The sequence below is a fragment of the Aulonocara stuartgranti genome, assembly GCF_965226115.1.
Source record: "Aulonocara stuartgranti genome assembly, chromosome: 1".
NCBI classification, from domain to species: domain Eukaryota; kingdom Metazoa; phylum Chordata; class Actinopteri; order Cichliformes; family Cichlidae; genus Aulonocara; species Aulonocara stuartgranti.
Genome location: NC_138939.1, coordinates 38,835,409 through 38,855,501, shown reverse-complemented (window position 1 = coordinate 38,855,501; position 20,093 = coordinate 38,835,409). Strand labels below are relative to the sequence as shown.

The 20,093-nt window shown below is 40.7% G+C and overlaps 1 protein-coding gene across 11 annotated transcripts in view; it reads left to right on the top strand.

Annotated features, from left to right (window-relative positions):
• The window catches only part of LOC309701726 (serine/threonine-protein kinase BRSK2-like), a 156,916-nt gene that overhangs the window by 88,562 nt on the left and 48,261 nt on the right, over positions 1-20,093 (top strand). For all 11 annotated transcript variants that reach the window (XM_082525935.1, XM_082525936.1, XM_082525927.1 and 8 more), the window contains exon 3: positions 14,473-14,558. In XM_082525935.1, coding sequence (XP_082382061.1) covers positions 14,473-14,558 — 86 coding nt within the window. The remainder of the gene's footprint in view (positions 1-14,472; positions 14,559-20,093) is intronic.

The window sequence follows — 20,093 nt, the reverse complement described above, 5'->3', positions numbered from 1 at the left end:
CTCAGTAATGCCATAGTGATCGTTTGATATGTGGACCTGCAGCGGAGTTTAGGCCCAGACACGGCTAGTGACGTCAGACTGAACGACCGGATAGCATGTCCTGACTGAGAGATTTCTGAAAAAATTCAAACGTACAGCTCTGCTATCACTTCCAACATAAATGAAGACAGAAAACTAAACAGCAGTGACGTTTGTAAGGTTACTGAAGTTGGGCTAGTTGATATATAATGATGTGCTACGTGATCGCTAGCGACACAGCTATGTTAGCATAACATAAACAGTGAAGCTGCAGGATGAACGCTAACACTTTTCCACTCGATAAAAGTTAACGTGAAGATTCCTGATGGTTAGAGACAAATGCAATCGCATGGCAGGATGCTGTAAACGGAGCAAACTTCAGTCAGGAGAACAACTGAGATAATCCATCCACAATACGAGGTTAGTCATTAATATACTTCAACAACATGGGAATAGACCAGCTGTGATAGAATACAGCATTAATGAATCAATGGTACAGAAGTGGAGGAAGCAAGAAGAATGAGTTGAATAAAGTTTTATTTATCTGACTGCTTTGTTTTGCTTAATGTGTCTTATAATCCCGTGCACCTTATGGTCTGAAAAATACGTATTTGACTTTTTTATTTGGCACACTGCAGTTTAATGTTGCAAAGCACCTCTTTTTAACTTCAGTGGATATTATACATGGTTATGCTCAGGATATGTCAGCCCATTTCTACTGGAAATGCCTTTTGGTTAAACTTTCAGCAAGGAATTTACATTTGTACTGTTAAATTTTTATATAGCTTTAATGCACATAAAAACCAGCTTCTTGTTTAAGTGAAAATAAATGGATGGTGTTTTTTTTGTGCTAGTAAAGTTGTGGAGTTGTATTTTGTCTCGCATCAATTATATCGTCAGTTATATCGTTATCGCAAATTTTCAGATATATATTTCGTGATAAATATTTTTGGCCATATCGCCCTGCTCTAATTTGTAATAAGTTGGAATAATTGAAACCATTAAAAACAAAAAGTGATTTAAGCCGATGAGGTCATGGTTGCAAAAAAATGTTGAATTATAACTGAGATGTAAAGGACAACTTCAGGATTTAGTGCTTGATCAACATAACCTTCAGAATCATCTGTTCTGTCATTCATTCTGCTGATCACTGGTAACTCAGTCCTTTCACCTGTGTTTTCACCCTCAACCTTTTCCCATATCTACCTCATAGTCCTTAGTGGCCTTTGTTGTGAACTAACATGCACTTCATGCAAAGATGCTATAGTGTGTATATCTACCACCAATGCATGGTTCTGGTGGGATGAGCAGCCTGACATTTATAGCAATGCTTCGGAGATCAACACCTTACACAAGACTTACCATCGTCCCGCCTAGCACCCACATGTCTGCCCTGGCTTTACACTGGCGTCACGCTGGTTTTAAAGGAGCGTGTTGTACAGGAAGCACAGGTTACTAAGAGATGGAGGACAGAAACTGCTCAGGACAGGATAATTGAAGCAATAATAGTGCATGCCAATCTCACACTCACACAGACTTTGACAGTATAGCTGTGTGCTGTGGTCTACTACCTTTACTGTTGCCTCATTGCTGGTATTAAATGGTACTGGGAGACTCAATTTTGACATCATCAGTTATACATTAAAATCTGATGAGACATAAACCTAATCAAGTCTTTAAGATTAAAAACCAAAAGAACATTCCACGTAATCTCGATACCTAACAGCACTCAGGGTTCTGTGGCCCGGAGATGTCTGTGTGTGCCTCCCCAGACTATCACTGACCCACCATCAACTTGGTAATACTGAGAAGGCAGCATAACGTCCTGTCACATGTGACATGTGCTCAGGGTGAACTTGCTCTCATCTGTGAACAGCACAGGGAGCCGCTGGTGTACCTGCCAATTCTGGTATTCTATGGAAAATGTCAGTCGGGCTCCACAGTGCTGGGCAGTGAGCACAGGACCCACCCGTGGCACATACTTGTGCCGTGAGAAGTGTTCAGGTGTGCTGTGGAAGATTATCTGGTTCCACCTGATTAGTACTCTAAGCGACCAGCGTGAGTAACAGGCAAAACAATCACATTGTCTTCCACTAGAGGGCAGTAAAACTACCTGCTCTAATTCAATGGGTTGCTAAATGCCAGTAAAACAGAAGAAGACGAAGAAGAAATGACATAATAGTCATGCTGTGAGATGATGCAGCATGAATAGCAATAGATAAATATTTGAAAAGAGGAAGTAGTCCGCCTGACCTGGTCCTGGAGAAAACTCTGATCCAGATGAGGGCCCTACCATGAGTAGTGGTCAGAAGAAACCAGCCAATTCTGCTATATCTGGTGTGTGGAGAAAAATGATCAATATGCTTTTCGGGACATTTTTGTTTGGTGTCGTGTGATTTTTGTAATGTGAAATATGTGCCGTGGCTCCAAAAGGTTGGGAAACACTGCACTAGAGAGTGTTGGGCTCTCAGTCCACCCTTCAGGAAGTCTGTTTCTGATTGTTTGGTCAAAGACATTGACACCAGTAGCCTGCTGGAGGTGTGGGGCTCTGGCAGTACTCATCCTGTTCCTCCTACAAAGGAGCAGATACTGATCATGCTGATGGGTTATAGGTCCAGCTCTTGTAGTGTAACTGCGTGTCTCCTGAAATCTCCATGCTCTTGAGACTGTGCTGGAAGGCAACAGGACACCTTCTGGCTTTGGCACGTTGCAGCATTTTGGAGTCGTTGAACTACCTGTGCAACCTCTGAAGGGTCCAGGTATGATCTCGTGCTAGCAGTGGTACCACTGATCCTAGCCAAACGCAAAACCATTCAAAAAACAGGAAAGATGATGGGAGACCAGCGCACCAGGGAAAGATAGTTGTCTCATTGTGAGTCCTCCAGTGCACCTGTTAATAACTTCATTAACACCAAAGCAGCTAAGATGGATCAACAACTCCCTTAACTGACCAGATCACATGTCAATATCTCAGAAGTTAATTTGACTCGATGCTGATTAAACTTTTTTCTTGTATTTTTTAACAGTGTATATAAATTGAATGAATGAAGACAAATAGTCATTACATGTTGCTACGTTGTAAAGGTGAGGTGTTTGAAGGCACATTAACATTACTGTCACCTGTTTGCATATTTACCAGTCACATGATGTTGCTGTCATGTTTGTCCATGAGATTATGCTGTTGTCTCTGGGAGCATGGGGAAGAGTGGGTGAAGGTCCAGGATTTTAGAAATAGAAACAGTTTATTGACATTGCAAATTTATAAAATATGATTCATTTGTTTTGAACAACTTCTCTATTGCATTTGCTACACTGAAACGATTGTGTTTGGGGGGAAAAACATAATCGAACCACCTGAAAATGCAACTTTCATGAATGTCTTGTTCAATTCATTGCAACAATACGTAGCAATGACACTTTAGAATTATGTTGTTTTGGTGATATTTGAATCAGTTCATTACAGCTAAATCTGTTTAATCCATTTAGTCCATCGCCTATCCTCTGGTCCAGCTGGTATCCAACAATGGTAGCGTACAATTTAGAAATTTTTACCAAGTGCTTTTTCTGTCTCTGCTTCATGCGCTGCCTCTTGTCCTGTGGGAGCACTCGTGTTGTAAGCGTGAAAATACAGAAACAGCATGTGGACAGGGAGGGTGATTGTGTGTGTGTGGATTAAATCTCTTTTTCCACTGAAGTGCAGTGGATCGTTGGCTAACCTCCTCAGAGGTTGAATTGGGCCTCCTCATGCCTGACCGGACTCATTTCATCTTCTCAACGTGTGGTTGGTTGTGTTAATGGTGCCAATACGTGGGTGGCTGTAGCTCAGGTGGCAGAGCAGGTCAGCCACTAATCAGAAGGTCGGTGGTTCGATCCCAGGCTGCATCCTGGCTGCATGCCAAATATCCTTGGGCAAGATACTAACCCCGTGTTTGCCTACTGGTGGTGGTCAGTGTCCGGCAGCCTCGCCTCTGTCAGCGCGCCCCAGGGCAGCTGTGGCTACAATGTAGCTTGCTATCGCCAGTGTGTGAATGTGTGTGTGAATGGGTGAATGACTGAATGTAGTGTAAAGCGCTTTGGGGTCCTATGGACTAGAAAAGCGCTATACAAATGCAGGCCATTTACCAATACTGTCTTAAAGTGTGTTTATGCTGCACACAGCCGCTGTTGCATGTGTGTGTGTGTGTGTGTGTGTGTGTGTGTTAGGCTGATTTTCGTCGTCCTTGGAGATCGAAAGCTTCTTTTGTAAAATATGTATATCTCTATATACATATATATTTGGAGATTATGTTTATTTTACCATACTGTCAGTGGCTCACCTTTTGCATTGGGACCAAAATGCCCCCCTCCCCCCGAAATTAAAAGGAAAACAAAAAAGGGGAAAAAGAAAGTGTGAGGGCTTTGGGGTATGTTTTATATGAAGAAGATGATTGTAATTATTCTTACTTTATTCACTATTATTTCTTCAGTGTGGGAGTAGGCTAACTGGGCCTTTCTTGAACAGTTTTAATGTTTGTTTGTTTGTTTTTTATGTAAGGGCATGAACCTTATTCTTCCTGTATGTCACCTAAAAGTCCGCTCAAGCCCAACCCAACATTTCCAAAGGGAACTGAAAACTTCACAGCTGAAAATAAGTGTCTGACATTTCAGATGATATGATCCCGGCCAAACTAATGCACTTTTCACAACTCCTTATCAATCATGTAATTAGTTTTATAACTTGGATTTGGCTGTTGTAGCTCTAACCACTGGTTCTCTCCCAAATAATGAAAATAATCTCATCCATAGACAACATATTATGCCATTTCTGAATGTCACCATTATGCACAAGGTGTCTTTTTGTCTTTCTGTGTCACTGCCTTGATGAACTAGGGATAGTGATGGTGGATAGGGCTGTGCGATATGACCAAAATCTCATATCCCGATATTAAGACATCTATCGTCCGATAACGATATAAATCACAAAAATGTAACATTTTCTGTAAATTCTGTGAATCTCGGGCAGCTCGACTTGCGTGAAGTGTTTCCAGCTGGGCGTCTTGAGCTTTATTGTGAAAGGTTTATGTGGAAAATAAACAAGCGGACACGCGATGCTGTTACCGTCGTTGTTGCTAACGACAACGCATAAAAACAGGCGCTTGTCCGTCCGTAGTGTGGTTATATTAAATATAAGAGAAAGAGAGAACTTTAATAAATTAATATAGCCACTACAGTGACCATCAAAACCATGAAAAAATATTGCCGTAAACAGTTTATTTTGCGACACCACGAAACAAACGATAGCGTAAAATGCAACGATAGACGTATCGTCATCTGATATATATCGTTATATCGAACAGCCCTAATGGTGGATGTCAAGATATAAGCCCATAATGTTCATGAATGAAGGTTAGAGTGGTGTCTGTGGAATAAGTAGGTGTAACAGATAGGAGACCCTGGTTTGTGTCCCACTTGAACTTTTGGGTTTTGCTTGGTTGATGTGGGGCATTAAACAGTACTTATAGCACCTTTATATATAGAAAATATCATGGTTTTATTTGAAATACATTTATTTCATTGAAAAATTATGAATTGGAAGCACGTCATGCAGCTCTGCCAAAGGATGCCTTCTGCACAACTGAAACACACCAAAGGGATTAAGCCTAAACGAATATATTAGTTGTTAAGAAACAAGGAAACTAAGTTTGTCTGACCTGGAGATGGTGCTGGCCAGTGCAAGTGGTACAAAACAAAGTCATCTTTAGGTAATATTGATTGAAATGCTCGTAAATTCATATAACAATTTATGTGTATGTCAGATTCCCCCCGTCTGTCTTATGTCGGTAAGTAAGAAAAGCTATTTTTAGAGATTTGAATTACAACAAAAATTGCATTTTAAGAAGTGAAGACCAAACATTCTTAGTAGGGCTGGGCGATATGGCCTAAAATTCATATCGCAATATAATTTGAAGCATGTACGGTAACGATATATATCACGATATATTCTTTTCTTCTGTATAACGTATTTTCTACACTAAAAATCCTTTAATTTTCTCAAAAATCGAGAGTGTGCCTTATGTATGAATTCTGGTTGTGCTTACTGACCTCGAACAGATTTGGGCGTGCAGAAATCTGTTAAAAAATGTTTTAGTACAACTTTAGTAAGCCGCACTGCTTGATGGATTATCAGAGCATTACGGCTGCTGTAGTGAGGAGCTTTGCGGAGTAATCTGGGTCCAAAACTCCGTCCGCTTCAGGTCCCAAAGTCAAACGAACACTAAGAGTTAAAAACGGTCTAAATTCTTTCATCTTTAATTAAATCATCAGCGTTGCTGCGTTACCAGGTGTAACAATTAAGTTTAACATCCATGAAAACAGAATTTATTAAATTTAACGGAGTTAGAAGTTAACAGGAAGTTAGCTCGCTAGTTTACACCTAAACATTTCATACCATGTTCTGACAGAGAGATTTTTGAAACTAATTAAAACGTACAGCTCTGCTATCACTTCCAACATAAATGAAGACAGAAAACTAAACAGCAGTGGCGTTTGCAGGGTTACTGAAGTTGGGCTAGCTGGTATATAATGATGTGCTACGTGATTGCTAGCGACACAGCTATGTTAGCATAACATTAGCACAGTGAAGCTGGAGGATGAACGCCAACTTTTTTTCCACTCGATAAAAGTTAACGTGAGGGATTCTGGTGGTCAGGGACAAATGCAATCGCATAGCAGGATGCTATACACGGGCCAAACTTCAGTCAGGAGAACAACTGAGATCATTCATCCACAATACGAGGTTAGTTATTAATATACTGCAACAACATGGGAATAGAGCAGCTGCGAGAGAATTCAACATTAATGAAAAGTGGAGGAAGCGCAGTTTTTGGCTTTCCCCATATTTCAAAAGTGCTTCATCTCTTTGCTATGACTGTCGCCCGCCATAATTTGCAGATGATAATGTTTTTAGCTGCTGCAGTGCTTTCGACCAAAACAGGCACAGCTTGATGACATCATCAACATGCGATAGAGCGATATAGTCAAAATTTCTATCGTTGGCCAAATTTATATTGTTTATATCATTTATATCGCCCACCCTTAATTCTTAGGTAAATTAGGCTCTTTTACTGTGATGGTGCTTTTGTACCTGCGCGACCTTTAGCCTGTCATCATTCAGAATGACTGAACCTCTCGAGTGACACGGCAGCGATGGAGCGGACAGCAGATACGTGGAATTGTTCTGACTGTAGTCCTCCGCATAGGACAGCGTCTACCCTTTAACTGTGATTAACCACTGACCTTCATCCGCTCACTGTCACATCAGCCAGCCTGCGCTCCGCATGATTGTTGCTCATGTATTCTGATTGATGCCGCTGCACAGTGAGGAGGCTGTGAAGGCTGCTGGCTTCGTCTCACTTATCACGAAGATATCTGCAGGGAAACAACTGGGCACACCGCCTGATAGTTATCCAGCAGCTCTGGCAGCAGGGTGGGAGACGCTCCCTGGTGATCACTGAGATGCAGACATCTCCTCTGACTTTATTGCTTTTCTTCTGTTATTCTTTACTTTTTACTCTTCTTTCCTCCTCCATTCCGATCTTTTCCCGCTTCCTTTCCATTTTTTCTGCATTCTTTCCCTTTTATCTTGTCCTTTTATCTTTCCATACTCTTCTCCAGTTTTGCACTTCTCTCTTTCCTTCTTACATCTTTGTTGTATTAGATTTGCACAAAGATGTTCTGTCTGTCGTTTTTATGGAATACATCTGCATTGCTTCATAAACTGCTTCATTGTTCTGTCTCTTCTGTTGGTTCACACAAAACAGTCATCGTCAGGACTAGCGGTTTGATTGTGGGATTGTGATTGGATACTGGAGTGGACTGGGCTTTTCGTGGTTCCAAGATCACCGAGACATCATAGCAACAGATGGCGGGTTGATTACCGAGTAGATGTTCCAATCTATTGCCACTTGTGCCCCTCAGCCCGGCATCATGTTTCAGTTAAATAGAGATTTGGAAGCATCATCAGTGCTGATAATTCATTAAGAGTATCTATCAGGTGTGGAGGCATCAGTCAGGAGCTCTGAGCCCCTAATGAAACATGACACCTGGCATGTGACAAGAACTGGTAAAATTAGGCATCACCATAACGCTCAGACTGAGTTTTGACATGATTGTATTCAGGCTGCATTCTGAAATCTTAGTGCACTTTACACCTGTGGACCACAACACACTGTCTACTGTCAGCCAATAAAGTTGCACATTGAGTTAAGTGTGGACATCAAAATCATAAAACCTATTATATGGATTCACTTGGTACAACACATAAGTATCGGATATCAGCAGAAAGCACTTTGAGGACTCAGTAGTAGAGATGGACCGATCCGATATTACCTATTGGTATAAATTACTGGATTGGATATCGGAGAGAAATAAAAAATGTAATCCGATCCATTAAATATCAAAAAAGCACCTCACAAAACTTGCGACATGGCGTGTCAAGGTGCCATTCATACAGGTAATGAGTGGGGGACAGAAAAGCTTCGTACAGAAGACGTTACAGGTCTGTGAGAGCCAGAGATTTTCCTTGTTTGAGGTGACCAAATACTTATTTTCCACCCTGATTTACGAATAAATTCTTTACAAATCCTACCATGTGGATTCATGGATTTTTTTTTTCACATTCTGTCTCTCACAGTTGAAGTGTACCTCTGGTGCAAATTACTGACCTCTGTCATCATTTTAGGTGGGGGAACTTGCACAATCGGTGGCTGACTAAATACTTTTTTGCCCCACTGTATATAATGTCATTGAGAGCACAGACACCTCTGACAACAGAAGCCCAGCTCATCAAACCTTCTGCTTATGAGAAACAGCCAAGACGAATAAAGTTGGCTCAAAGAGTAGCATTAAAGAAGGAGGAGCTAAAGCCACTTGTTTACAGAGTGGATGAACTGTCAGCCTGCATCAAGGCCCAGTGTGTGATACACAGCGACTATTTTTGAACGATGAGTCATGGAAAGCTCAGGTCCCAGAATAAAAATCCAGAGCTTTAAATGAGCAGAAGAGGTTGTTAGAAATACCAACAGCAATATATTTTTAAATTCTGTCTTTCAGATAAAGATAAGGCTCGAAAACGACTTTGAATGGGTTCAGCTTAGAGATACTCCATCTCTGACTGACAGTGTCCAAGATATGAATGTGTTCTAAAGCTATAATGGCTTTACATTAATGCATCATTAATGTTAATTCAATTTAAAGCCGACACTTCTTTGTGTCTTATAGGCTGCATTATGCATGCTCTAACTTGATAAAAGCTGATATGCTAATGCCTTTTTGATGACACTGAGCAAAGCTGGAGACCTCAATGGAGAGGATGAGGCAAAGTTAATTAAGTTGAGCGGAGATGGTGGTTGAAGGATAGACGAGTCTCCGACGTGATCACAGTAACAGTGTTTCACCTGTGCTGCCGCTCGCTTTTACTCCCACCCCACCCCCAGCCTTCTCTACGTGCCTTCACACTTTATTACCACACATTAAAAAACCATATGGGTCGTAATCGAGCTTAATAAATGTCAGCGTCGTAGCTCGCACGGGGACGGCCGGGGTTCAACGTCTGTTTGTCTTGTACATGAGTTTAATTAGCCTCTGCCATGCTACAGTGTGTGCCCGATTGTGTGAGGAGATGAAAATGAGGCTAATTAGATGTGATAGCAGGAGGCTGGGCTGATGTGCTGCACCTGCAGCCATCCTGCTTTGAGAGCGCTTGTGGGAGGTGGGAACATGCACACCTCGTTACCTAAAGTGTGCTGACCATAGATTGCATCGCTATAATGTTAAAAATACTGACCAGTGAAAGGTATAACACCAAGACGTGTACCTCCTACCTGAACATTGTTGCAAACTAAGCACAATGGTGGCATTTACACTGTCCTGTGGGAAAGTGCAACTAGACTGAGGAACAACAAAGAGTTCATGGCATTGGCCTCCCAACACATCAGATAGCAATCCAAACAATCATCATGTGCCAGGACAAGCCTGATCCACCGGGACCTCACTCCATATCCCTGACAACGGAAAGGATCTGATGGAGAATTTGTCAGAACAAGTTCCCGGGAGAACCCCAGAGCTCCTGGGTTCATTCACGCTCCAACTGGTCAGAGCTGTTATGAGAAGCACACAATATTTAATCCTGGTAGTTTTAATGGCTGATTGTTGCACAGACAAATCGATGAGATGACAACAACAAAAAATCTGCAGTAAGGTTAGGGTTAACCGCCGCCAACATTAGCAGGACGCTTACATTAGAGCTGCTTATTGTGTGTTTTGTTTGGGTTTCTGGCAATGTGTGGAATTACCACAATTAGGGAGGGGATAGGCTAACATATGAAACAGGACATGGCTGCCGTGTGATGCATTTATTTCAACAAAGTAACTGTATTCTAATTATAACTTATTTAAGCGGTAACTGTAACAGAATACAGTTACTCATATTTTGTGTTTTAAATATGTAACGCTGGTACATGTACTCTATTACTCCCCAACACTGCCTGCAGGCAAGATTTTTGAACGTTGGCAGTGCAAATTGCATATTTTCCACACAATTCCATAACTTCCAGCTCTGTCACAGGGAAAGGAGTGAGCCGTGTGGGAGAAATAAATGAGGATCCATGTGAAGGTGGTTTATTGTAACATAAAATACAAGGAGAAAAATGGCAAAACAGAGCTAAAGCTAAACTGTACTGGGACAAAACTAAACTACAAAACAGCAAACCAGAACACGAACATGAAGGCGAGTCAGCAGAGGCATATGGAGGGTGATAGCAGGGAGAACACACGGTAGATTCACAGACAGACCAGCAACCAGTGCACCAGTAGACACACAGAAGAACACAGGGAGACAATCTGAATACACTCACATGAGACACAGACCTTCACAATAAAACAGGAAACCCCTTCATAAAGACGCAGACTAAACACAGAAGTGAACCTACACTAAACATAAGACACAAACCCTAAAAACGAATAAAGAGAAACAGAGAATTCTAATAATAATCAACAAAGCGCAGAAAATAATCCATGATGCAAAAATAAACCAAAACATAAGAAACTCAGACCCAGCACCGTGACAATTACCAGCATTGACAACGCAGGCAGCTTCAGATATGAAGTAAGACTTGTTTTTCATTTTCTTTCTTTCTTTTTTTTTTTATTGGAAATGCAAATAAATGTAGAAAAACTTGATTGCATTTTATATTATCTTCCATAGACCATGTGACCATTGTGAGGAAAAGTTTTTACATTTAACACTTCATTCATAAAGTGACCAGAACGTTGTCCAGCGGGAAAAAGAACCTTTTTTTCTCTCATTTCTTAACTTTGTCATCCGAGTGCATTTGACAGCTAGCCTGTTGTTTTCTGTTTTTTACTATCACACAGTAAAGCTCTGTACTGCAGACCAGTAGTAACTGCTTTACAGCTGATTTTAACCTCATCATGTCAGCATCTTTGCAGATTCTTTCAGTATTACTGTTGACATGGATATTTCTCATTACTAATCTTGACTTCCAAATATGACAGCAGCTCGCCTGGTATTCTGAAAAGCCATTTAATTAAACTCATGGACAGTTTTTTTTTGGAGAGCTGGTCTCACTTGAGTTTGCTTCATTGGGCTCTATTTGCATTTGTGCAAAAAAAGAAAAAGGTTAATAATTATTTTTAGTTTGCTTTGAGGGCTGAGAGAGACCGAGCATAAAACACACTGAGTACATCCTTGGCCTCTTTTACTGCCTCCCGTTTCTACCTCGACCACACATAGACATGTTGCAAGGGTGTCTGTTGAAACAGTGATGATTAGAGGGAGGGCAAAATGATCAATATTATTATTTTCTGTTAATGCAGCTTAAATTTCTTATATCAGAACGATTAAAATCAAATGTTTTATGCCTTTGCAGCCAACAGAGATGGATTTAACCCTGAAAAATTAACCTGATGATATAAAGAAATGCGTCGCCTTTCTCACCAGCTTTGGGAGAACAGTTGCAGGTTAACCAGAAGAAAGGGAAATGCTGGCGTGGTCTGGGAAACAAATACTCCAAAGATTAAAGGAAATTCTTCTCTTATTTGTTTGCTGCAGCCAGCACAGCTCACTGTGACCGAGCTTTGATAGAAACAGAATGTCATTTTCAGGCGTCCTCTGCCTGCTCTCTCAGACCTGTCACATCACCCTAAGCAGGAACACCAGAGGATCACTCCCATCTCAGGCCAGCCTGTTGACACATAAAGAGCAGGAAGCGTGTCGTGAGGACAGAGTGAGTGATGACGGACTGATGGCATTTATGTGTTCTCCTGCTTAAAGCACAGCAGTGATGAGACTCTGCAATCAATAGATGTCAGTGGTGTAGTGTAGATCCCCACTGACTTCAACACTCAAAACGGCAACAATCAAGCAACTCCCCTTTAAGAAAGCACTCGGTGACAGTGGAAAGGAAAAACTCCTTTTTAACAGGAATAACAGGCTCGGGGAGGGACGGCCATCTGCCTCGACAGACAGCTGATCATCAGTTGTTGTACAGGTCAGACGCCCACAGTGTAATCAAGTCAGAGTGTGACACACTGAGCTGTCTCACAGTTCAGTTTTATTTATACAACAGCAGTCGCCTCCAGAAGGTAAGGAATACGTATCCGAGTATCCGTAATTGATTGATTGTAATCTGTGTGCCACGTCCAGATCAATGTGTAACTTTTATGCAATGAGTGTTTTTTGTGTATTTTTGGTGACATGGAGAAGGTAAAACATGCCTTTATTTCAACATGGCTTGACTGCTGTAATGCTGTTTTTTTGGAGTCAGCCAACGATCTCTTGCTCGTCTTCAGCTCATTCAAAATGCTGCTGCCCGCCTCTTAACTGTTACCCACAGCAATGAACGTGTAACATCTGTCCTGTCTTCTCTTCATTGGCTTCCTGTTCGTCACAGAATTAATTTCAAAGTCCTAACACTGGTTTATAAATGCCTTAATGGTCTTGCTCCCCCATACCTTTCTGAGTTACTTCAGCCTTATATTCCTTCACGGACCCTCAGATCAGCTGACCAGCTGCTGTTGGTTGTCCCAAAATCAAGGCTTAAACGTAGAGGAGAACGAGCCTTTTCAGTTATGACCCCAAAACTTTGGAATACGCTGCCTTTAAATATTAGACGGGCACCTTCGTTTCCTGTTAAAATGCTTTTGAAAACACACCTTTTTTCGATAGTGTTCAGACTGGCTTGAGTTGAAATGGTTTCTATGTGTTTTATTATGTTTTATGTGAGTGTCAGTGGTTGTATGTTTTGTTTCTGTACAGCACTTTGGGCAAACTTTTTGTCTTTAAACGTGCTATATAAATAAACTGGATTTGGATCTTCTGTCTAAAACTGCAATAAATCAAACTACCATTAAAAATGAGAGATTGTGATTTCTTTGTCCCCCTATGGATTCAGCATTCATCGCCCTCTGGTGGTTTCCTTCCTGTGTGATAAGCTTTGAATGTTTTCTGCTTTCAGACTGGATTGTCTGACTCGACATCACTCTTGTTCCCCGTTTAGCGATCTGTCCACAGGATTTACATTAGAGCAGCAGACATAAATGGCTCCGAGATGCTTAATAAGATATCAGACTGTGGGTGTCCACAGAGAAAATAGTGCTATACTTTACTTTGTGCAGCACAGAGGTCTAAACTCTGTTTACCCTCCGGCCTGCTGAGGTGCCAACTGGCAGTAAATCCTGAGCACAGCAGGCAGGTTAGCACTTAAACAGCTTTGGGCAACATCTGTGCAACTACTGTATCATTTCATGACACTCACCTGCTGGCAACAATGATTTAAAGCTCCTCTCATATAATCTGCTGTTATGTACTCTTCTGCAACACGTGTTTTGCAGGTTTTTTGGTGGGGCTTGTTTTTTAGATAATAAAATATCACTCAAACAAAATAAAGACATTCATAGCGATGTGTGTGCATATTTGAAATGAGGCAGCCAGTTGATTCTGCATTCAGACTGCTTCCTGTGAATCGGTCAAATACTGGAGTCCTTCATCTAACACGAAAACATGTTTTTGTCCGAACATTCGTCCATCTCTTCAAATCAGGAGACTCAAAAACTGAAATGAGTCATCGAGCGTTTTGCTGTTCAGATGTGTAATCACACACTGAGCTGGACGCAGGATGAGTAATCCCTGCTCTGACAGTTCAAAATAAATATATAGAAACATCCTCAAGTGTCTGAGATGTGCAGGCGCCGTTTATCGCAGCCGTCGCAGAAACGTGTCTGTTTGTGTGGCACGTTAACAGTCACCTCTGTGGTATCACGTCAGCTTTTAAAGTTAGACAAATGTACAAGCTGAAAGTGTGAGAAACTTTTAGCCCTCATTATGAGTGTTGTTATTCAGAACATCGGGCTGTCTGCTTCCATCTTTTTGAATCTTTTTCTTGTGTTTGTCTTCAGGTGGAGCGGGAGATAGCTATTCTCAAACTCATAGAGCATCCTCACGTTTTAAAGCTGCACGACGTCTACGAAAACAAGAAATACCTGTGAGTATACCCCTCCCTCAGTCAACACTGTTGACACACTCTTTTTTTAAAATATAATGTGTGAAAATACAGTTTTGTTTTTCTTTATTGTTTAACAGAGTTAGGAAAGTTTGTAGGCTTTGAATATAGCAGGTACTGCGTTAAAGCAGCGGTCCCCAACCCCCGGGCCTCGGACCGGTACCGGTCCGTGAGTCGTTTGGTACCGGTCCATGAGCGTTGAGGCTCAGGTGTGAAATGTCTGGTTTTCAGGGTTTTTATCAGTTTTCAGCGTTATTTTGTTATCATTTTTATCGTTTTTATCGTTTTTATTGTTAACTCGGTTTTCCTGGGTCTTTTCACCTGTGTTATGAATAAATCTTCTTTTTTTCGGTACCGGTACTAGTTTTATTTTGTTGTATTTATCCGCGACACCTTAAAGGCCGGTCCGTGAAAATATTGTCGGGCATAAACCGGTCCGTGGCACAAAAAAGGTTGGAGACCGCTGCATTAAAGTGCTCGTCCAAATGTTAATGTATCCAGGAGAACTTTAGCTTTGAACTTTTTAACTCGCGCTGCCACAAGTTTCAAATAAAACTGACTGATAAGTGTGAAGTAGTCAGACTCGAACGTCAAGGAACGTGATGGGGAAGCAGACTTAGGTTTCCAGAGGTGAGCAATTTATTTACAGTGAACTCCATCTTACGTGAAACTTAACAAAACTTCCCCCCAAAGTAACTAAATTAACAAAACTCAAAGTACATGGATGCAGCAACACAGCTCACCTCTCCTCCCTCAGTCTGGCAGAGACTGGCTGTGTATAGGCCCATCAATTTCCCTTCAGTTAGTGCAGCCAGTGCCACTCACTAGAGCTGACCGACCTAAAACTCTACACAGATGACTAAGAATGACAAAAACCTCCTCTCACTTCTGATTAGCACATTTACACAGCTAAACGGCTCTATTTATAAAAACAAAAGATTCAACAAATCCATTCGGACCTGGAAACAAACAAAAGGAAGCATTTCTATGGTAGAAGAAACCCCTCCTCTTGGTTCAACCTGCTGATGTCATATCTGACATCATCAGCACTTTAAAATGAAGAAATGCTAGGCGGGCCTTTCCCCACACCTGACCTGCATGAAGACTGAAAGAAAGAACAAAGTATGAACAAATGACTTAATCTGCAACATAATAAAATATAAAGAAACGTGTAACTGAGTATTTACCTTAATTTGCCAGCAACAGAACGCTTGCACAAACAAGCCCAGGTTAGTCGGACAGCAGTGTTACTTTGATACAATAATGTGCATAACGTGCAAGAAAAGTCAACACATCTGGGACCCGTGGAGAGCATTACAATTGCTCATCTACTTTGTCACAATGAGCATGATGCCAACTCAAATTAACAACAGCACGAAGGCCTTTCATCAGTCCGCTTAAACCTGAAGAAATCGAACCCATTCATCCAGAGTTGAGTTATAAAAATATAAATATATAAAATGCTAATCTAGTAAGTAAACGTGGTGTATTGTTAAAATGAATATAGTCATTATTAGACACATTCATTTTCAAATTATGGGTAATAAATTTATTCATATTTTTTTAGATTAAGTCATTCATTCATCCTCAACTTCAGGCCTCAAAGATGATTCAGACACGGTGTCCATAAACAAGCTTGGAAACTGTTGCTATTGTGAATCCACAGAGAACGATGCTACACTCTCATATTAGGAGAATTGTAATTTTGCGACGGCTCTTTAACGGCTGACAAACAGCACTGATAAATCAAACGTCTAACTAACAGTCGGCAGCACTGTACAACAGTACAACGTTTACACGAGCAGCAATCTGAGCTCCGGGATTTGATTAGAAATGCTTCTTTGGTTCCCGTCACTTTAACCGGCCCCCGGCGACTCAAGCGTTCGTGTACGGGTTTTATTGTATACATTAATCTCATGCATGTGATGGCTGCGCTCCAGTGGCATGGCTTAATATGTTGTTCAATAATTGATAAAGGTGCTGCTGTCAAATGGAGCGGGAATTTGTTTTCTTAATGTTGCGAGGACGGGGACGAATGGTCATCATGGATGCAAACAGTTTGAAATTCTCACACTCACAAATCACGCCCGAGCGTGTTTTTAATTTAAATAGCTGTGATGGGTAAATGCTTGAGCAGATCCCTTAATCTGCTAATAAATCAGGCCCCGGGGAAGACGGGCTGCAGGAGGAGCCGGCTCAGCACAGGAGATGGATAAAACCACAAACCCACATGGGTTGTGGATTTTCTCAGGGATTTATGTTGTGCATCAATGTGGTGACTGCAACACATCACAGCTAAATACTCTTTAGTTTATAACCCAATTATTTCAATAATGCTTCTTTCGATTTGAGGTGAACATGAACCAGAGGATCTGTAGGGACTCGGATGGGAAGTACATTTAATGTAATGTTACATGATTGGAGGTTCTTTACTAACAAAACTGTGGGAGATCTTTTAGTTTTGGTCCAGTAAATTACACAGATTTCTGTTATCGTGTGTTTTACTTTACTATTTTATAGCAAAAATTGCGACGGCTGAAATAAGGTTTGTCATCTCAGGTTGTGTTACATTTCTAGGCAGCAATCAAACTGAAAGCGACTGACCACGAGAGGTCGCTTTTCTCAAATTGTTTCTATCTGCAGAAACATTCTGGCTAATCCGAGGCGTGTTTTCAACACATTACTGATTAGTTCAACACACAACTAATCATTCCCTTTATATGTCTATGCGTCTTCTTACTTTGCCTTGGAGTTAGGGCTGCTCAATTAATCGAATTTTAATCACGATTACGATCTGGGCTTTCAACGATCATTAAAAATGACTGAGCCGATTATTAGCCCCTCCCTCATTTATCCGCGACACCTTAAAGGCCGGTCCGTGAAAATATTGTCCGTGGCGCAAAAAAGGTTGAGACTGCTGATTAAGAGGACCCGAGGGAAGCTCAGAAAGCTAAGCAGAAGTTATTTAGAGAGGAGAGTGACTGCCGTTGGTTGAAAAGAGAGGTTTAAAAAAAAAAAAAAAAAAAAAAAAAAAAAAAACTTCAGTGGTGTTGCACACTATTTTATATTATTTTTAAAAGTCATTATTCAATACATTGTTATCCCTTTAAAGCCGGTCAGAGCAGCACACTGTTTTGTGTAACTATTTTTAAATCCCTGTAGAACCTGAACCGTGTAAGCTAGCGCAATAATCTGTTTTGCATATGAAACTTACATCTTATGTCATCAGCTTGTCCTCGGTCACGGTTTCCTTCCACATAAATTGCATAAAAAGCGCTTGCAGGAACAAAAACATAATATTCCAGAAACAGGCTTTGCCGATCCGATCAGCTGTTCGTAACACTTCGCACATTGAAACAGACTCACCGCTAACTATCACATGTCCGCCATTTCCTGCCCGAAACCGGAAGTGATGTCATTTTCGCGGAAAATGTAGTTTTTTTTTTACTTGTAGGCCTTAAAAGCCTATACTGGTCATGTTTGACTTTTCTGAATAGTTTCTGGGATGCTTAGAACTCGAATTGCACTGCTGGAAATAGTTTATTTTTCTTTGCAAATTTGCATCATAGGATTGTTTTTGTTTTTCCTGCAGTATATAAAAATTGGTGTATCTCCAAAATAAAACTATAAAGACACTCAAAATAAATTTCCTGTTGTTGTAAACTATTTTTTGCAACTTTTTTGTATTTAAAGTTTTGAGGGATAAGCCTCTTAAATTTCTCCAAGTAGAAATATATGTTAAAAAACAAAAACAATTTTCAATTTTTTTGTAGTTTATTGCACTTTTTTGCAATTAATGTAATTACTATGGACTTAATGCATACATATTATTAAAATATGGGCTATAACAGTTGTATAGCAACTTGAAATGCTCCCACAAATGGCACTACAACATGTAAAAAATAATATAAGCTCTGGTGGACTTGGTTCTATAGTAGGTCTTAAAGGGTTAAATAAATATCGTCAAATAATCGAGATCTCAATTTCAGTGAAAATAATCGTGATTATCATTTTTGCCATAATCGAGCAGCCCTACTTGGAGTCACAACAAAAATGGAAAGCAGGCCGATGTTCGCACACATTGCAGAGGACGGGGTTCAGACACACCCTAAACCATTGGTTGTGTGTCTTCACTCAAAGTGTTCGGCTAAAAGTCCCTCACACTTTCAGCTTCTACATTTGGCTAAGTGGCACGATGTCACATGCACGTGGTAGTGGTCACACAAACATTTCTGCGACAGTTGTGATAAAGACTTGCAGCTGCAACACAATTTATTAACCTTCACTTCATCACTTCAAGATAATGATCTTATCTTTTGGAGGGAAGCAGCAGAAAACAATGAATTCTTCTAGGAGACGGTTCTTTAAGAACCCCACGTTGCAGACACGTGGCCAAAGACTTCTTACTAATTTATGGCTGTGGGTTGTTTTGGCTTTGTTCCTTATATGTAGTGAGCTGTCAGGACAGGTTAGTATATTAATTACAACAAAAAGTGGTCATGTTGAAGGTTTCTCTAAAATATTATTATAAAAAGAAAATTGGGCTAAAAATGTGTTTATGGTGATCAAACTGCATCTCAGTAGCCCTAAAAACTGGCTTTTGTTACAATGTGGGAAACTCCATTATCAATCAGACATTAACTGTCCAGGTTCTCAGTCACCATCAGTGACAACTCTAACTGCACAAAAAGCCAGTTTTTCAGTTCAATTCAATCCAGTTTTATTGATATGAACAGTCACCTCGAGCAGAATGATTACTCTCTTTGTGTTGGGAGAACAATTGAAAACATTTACATCTTCTAATAGGGTTAAAACTGCTGATGACATCACAGGGTTAAAATGCTAATGTATAACTGTAATACTAATGTACAGCAGTCCCTCGTTTGTCGCGGGAGTTACGTTCGAAAAATAACCCACGATAAGTGAAATCCACGAAGTAGCCAACTTTATGTTTTTTACAATTGTTATAGATGTTTTAAGGCTGTAAAACCCGTCACTACACACTTTATACACTTTTCTCAGACAGGCGTGAACATTTTCTCTCTTGTTTACTCACAAAGTTCAAACCTTCATAGAAAAAGAAGTCCAGTGTTATAGAATGAAACCAAAGGCTCCCGCAGGTGACGACGTTTCGTCGACATTGTTGTTTGTTGGGGAGAAAACTTACAAACACACAGTGCAGCACTTCAGAGTCGCACTGCTAGGATCGAAGATTTATGTAAATTTGACAAACTGAACACATTCTGTACTGTACAGGAGACACGGCACAAGATTGATTGACGGTGGTCTACAGCCAATCAGGACGCAGAACACAACGCGCTGTAAACATAAATAAATAGAAAATAGAAAGTATGCAAAATTGCACAAAAAACCCGCAAAACAGCGAAGCCGCGAAAGGTGAACCGCGATTTAGCGAGGGACCACTGTAGACATGACTGCAGCAGTAACTGCTCCTTGTTTTACTGGTATTGCAGGTTTCAGAGGTTTCCCGTCACATGTATTTGGCCTCTGTCTTCT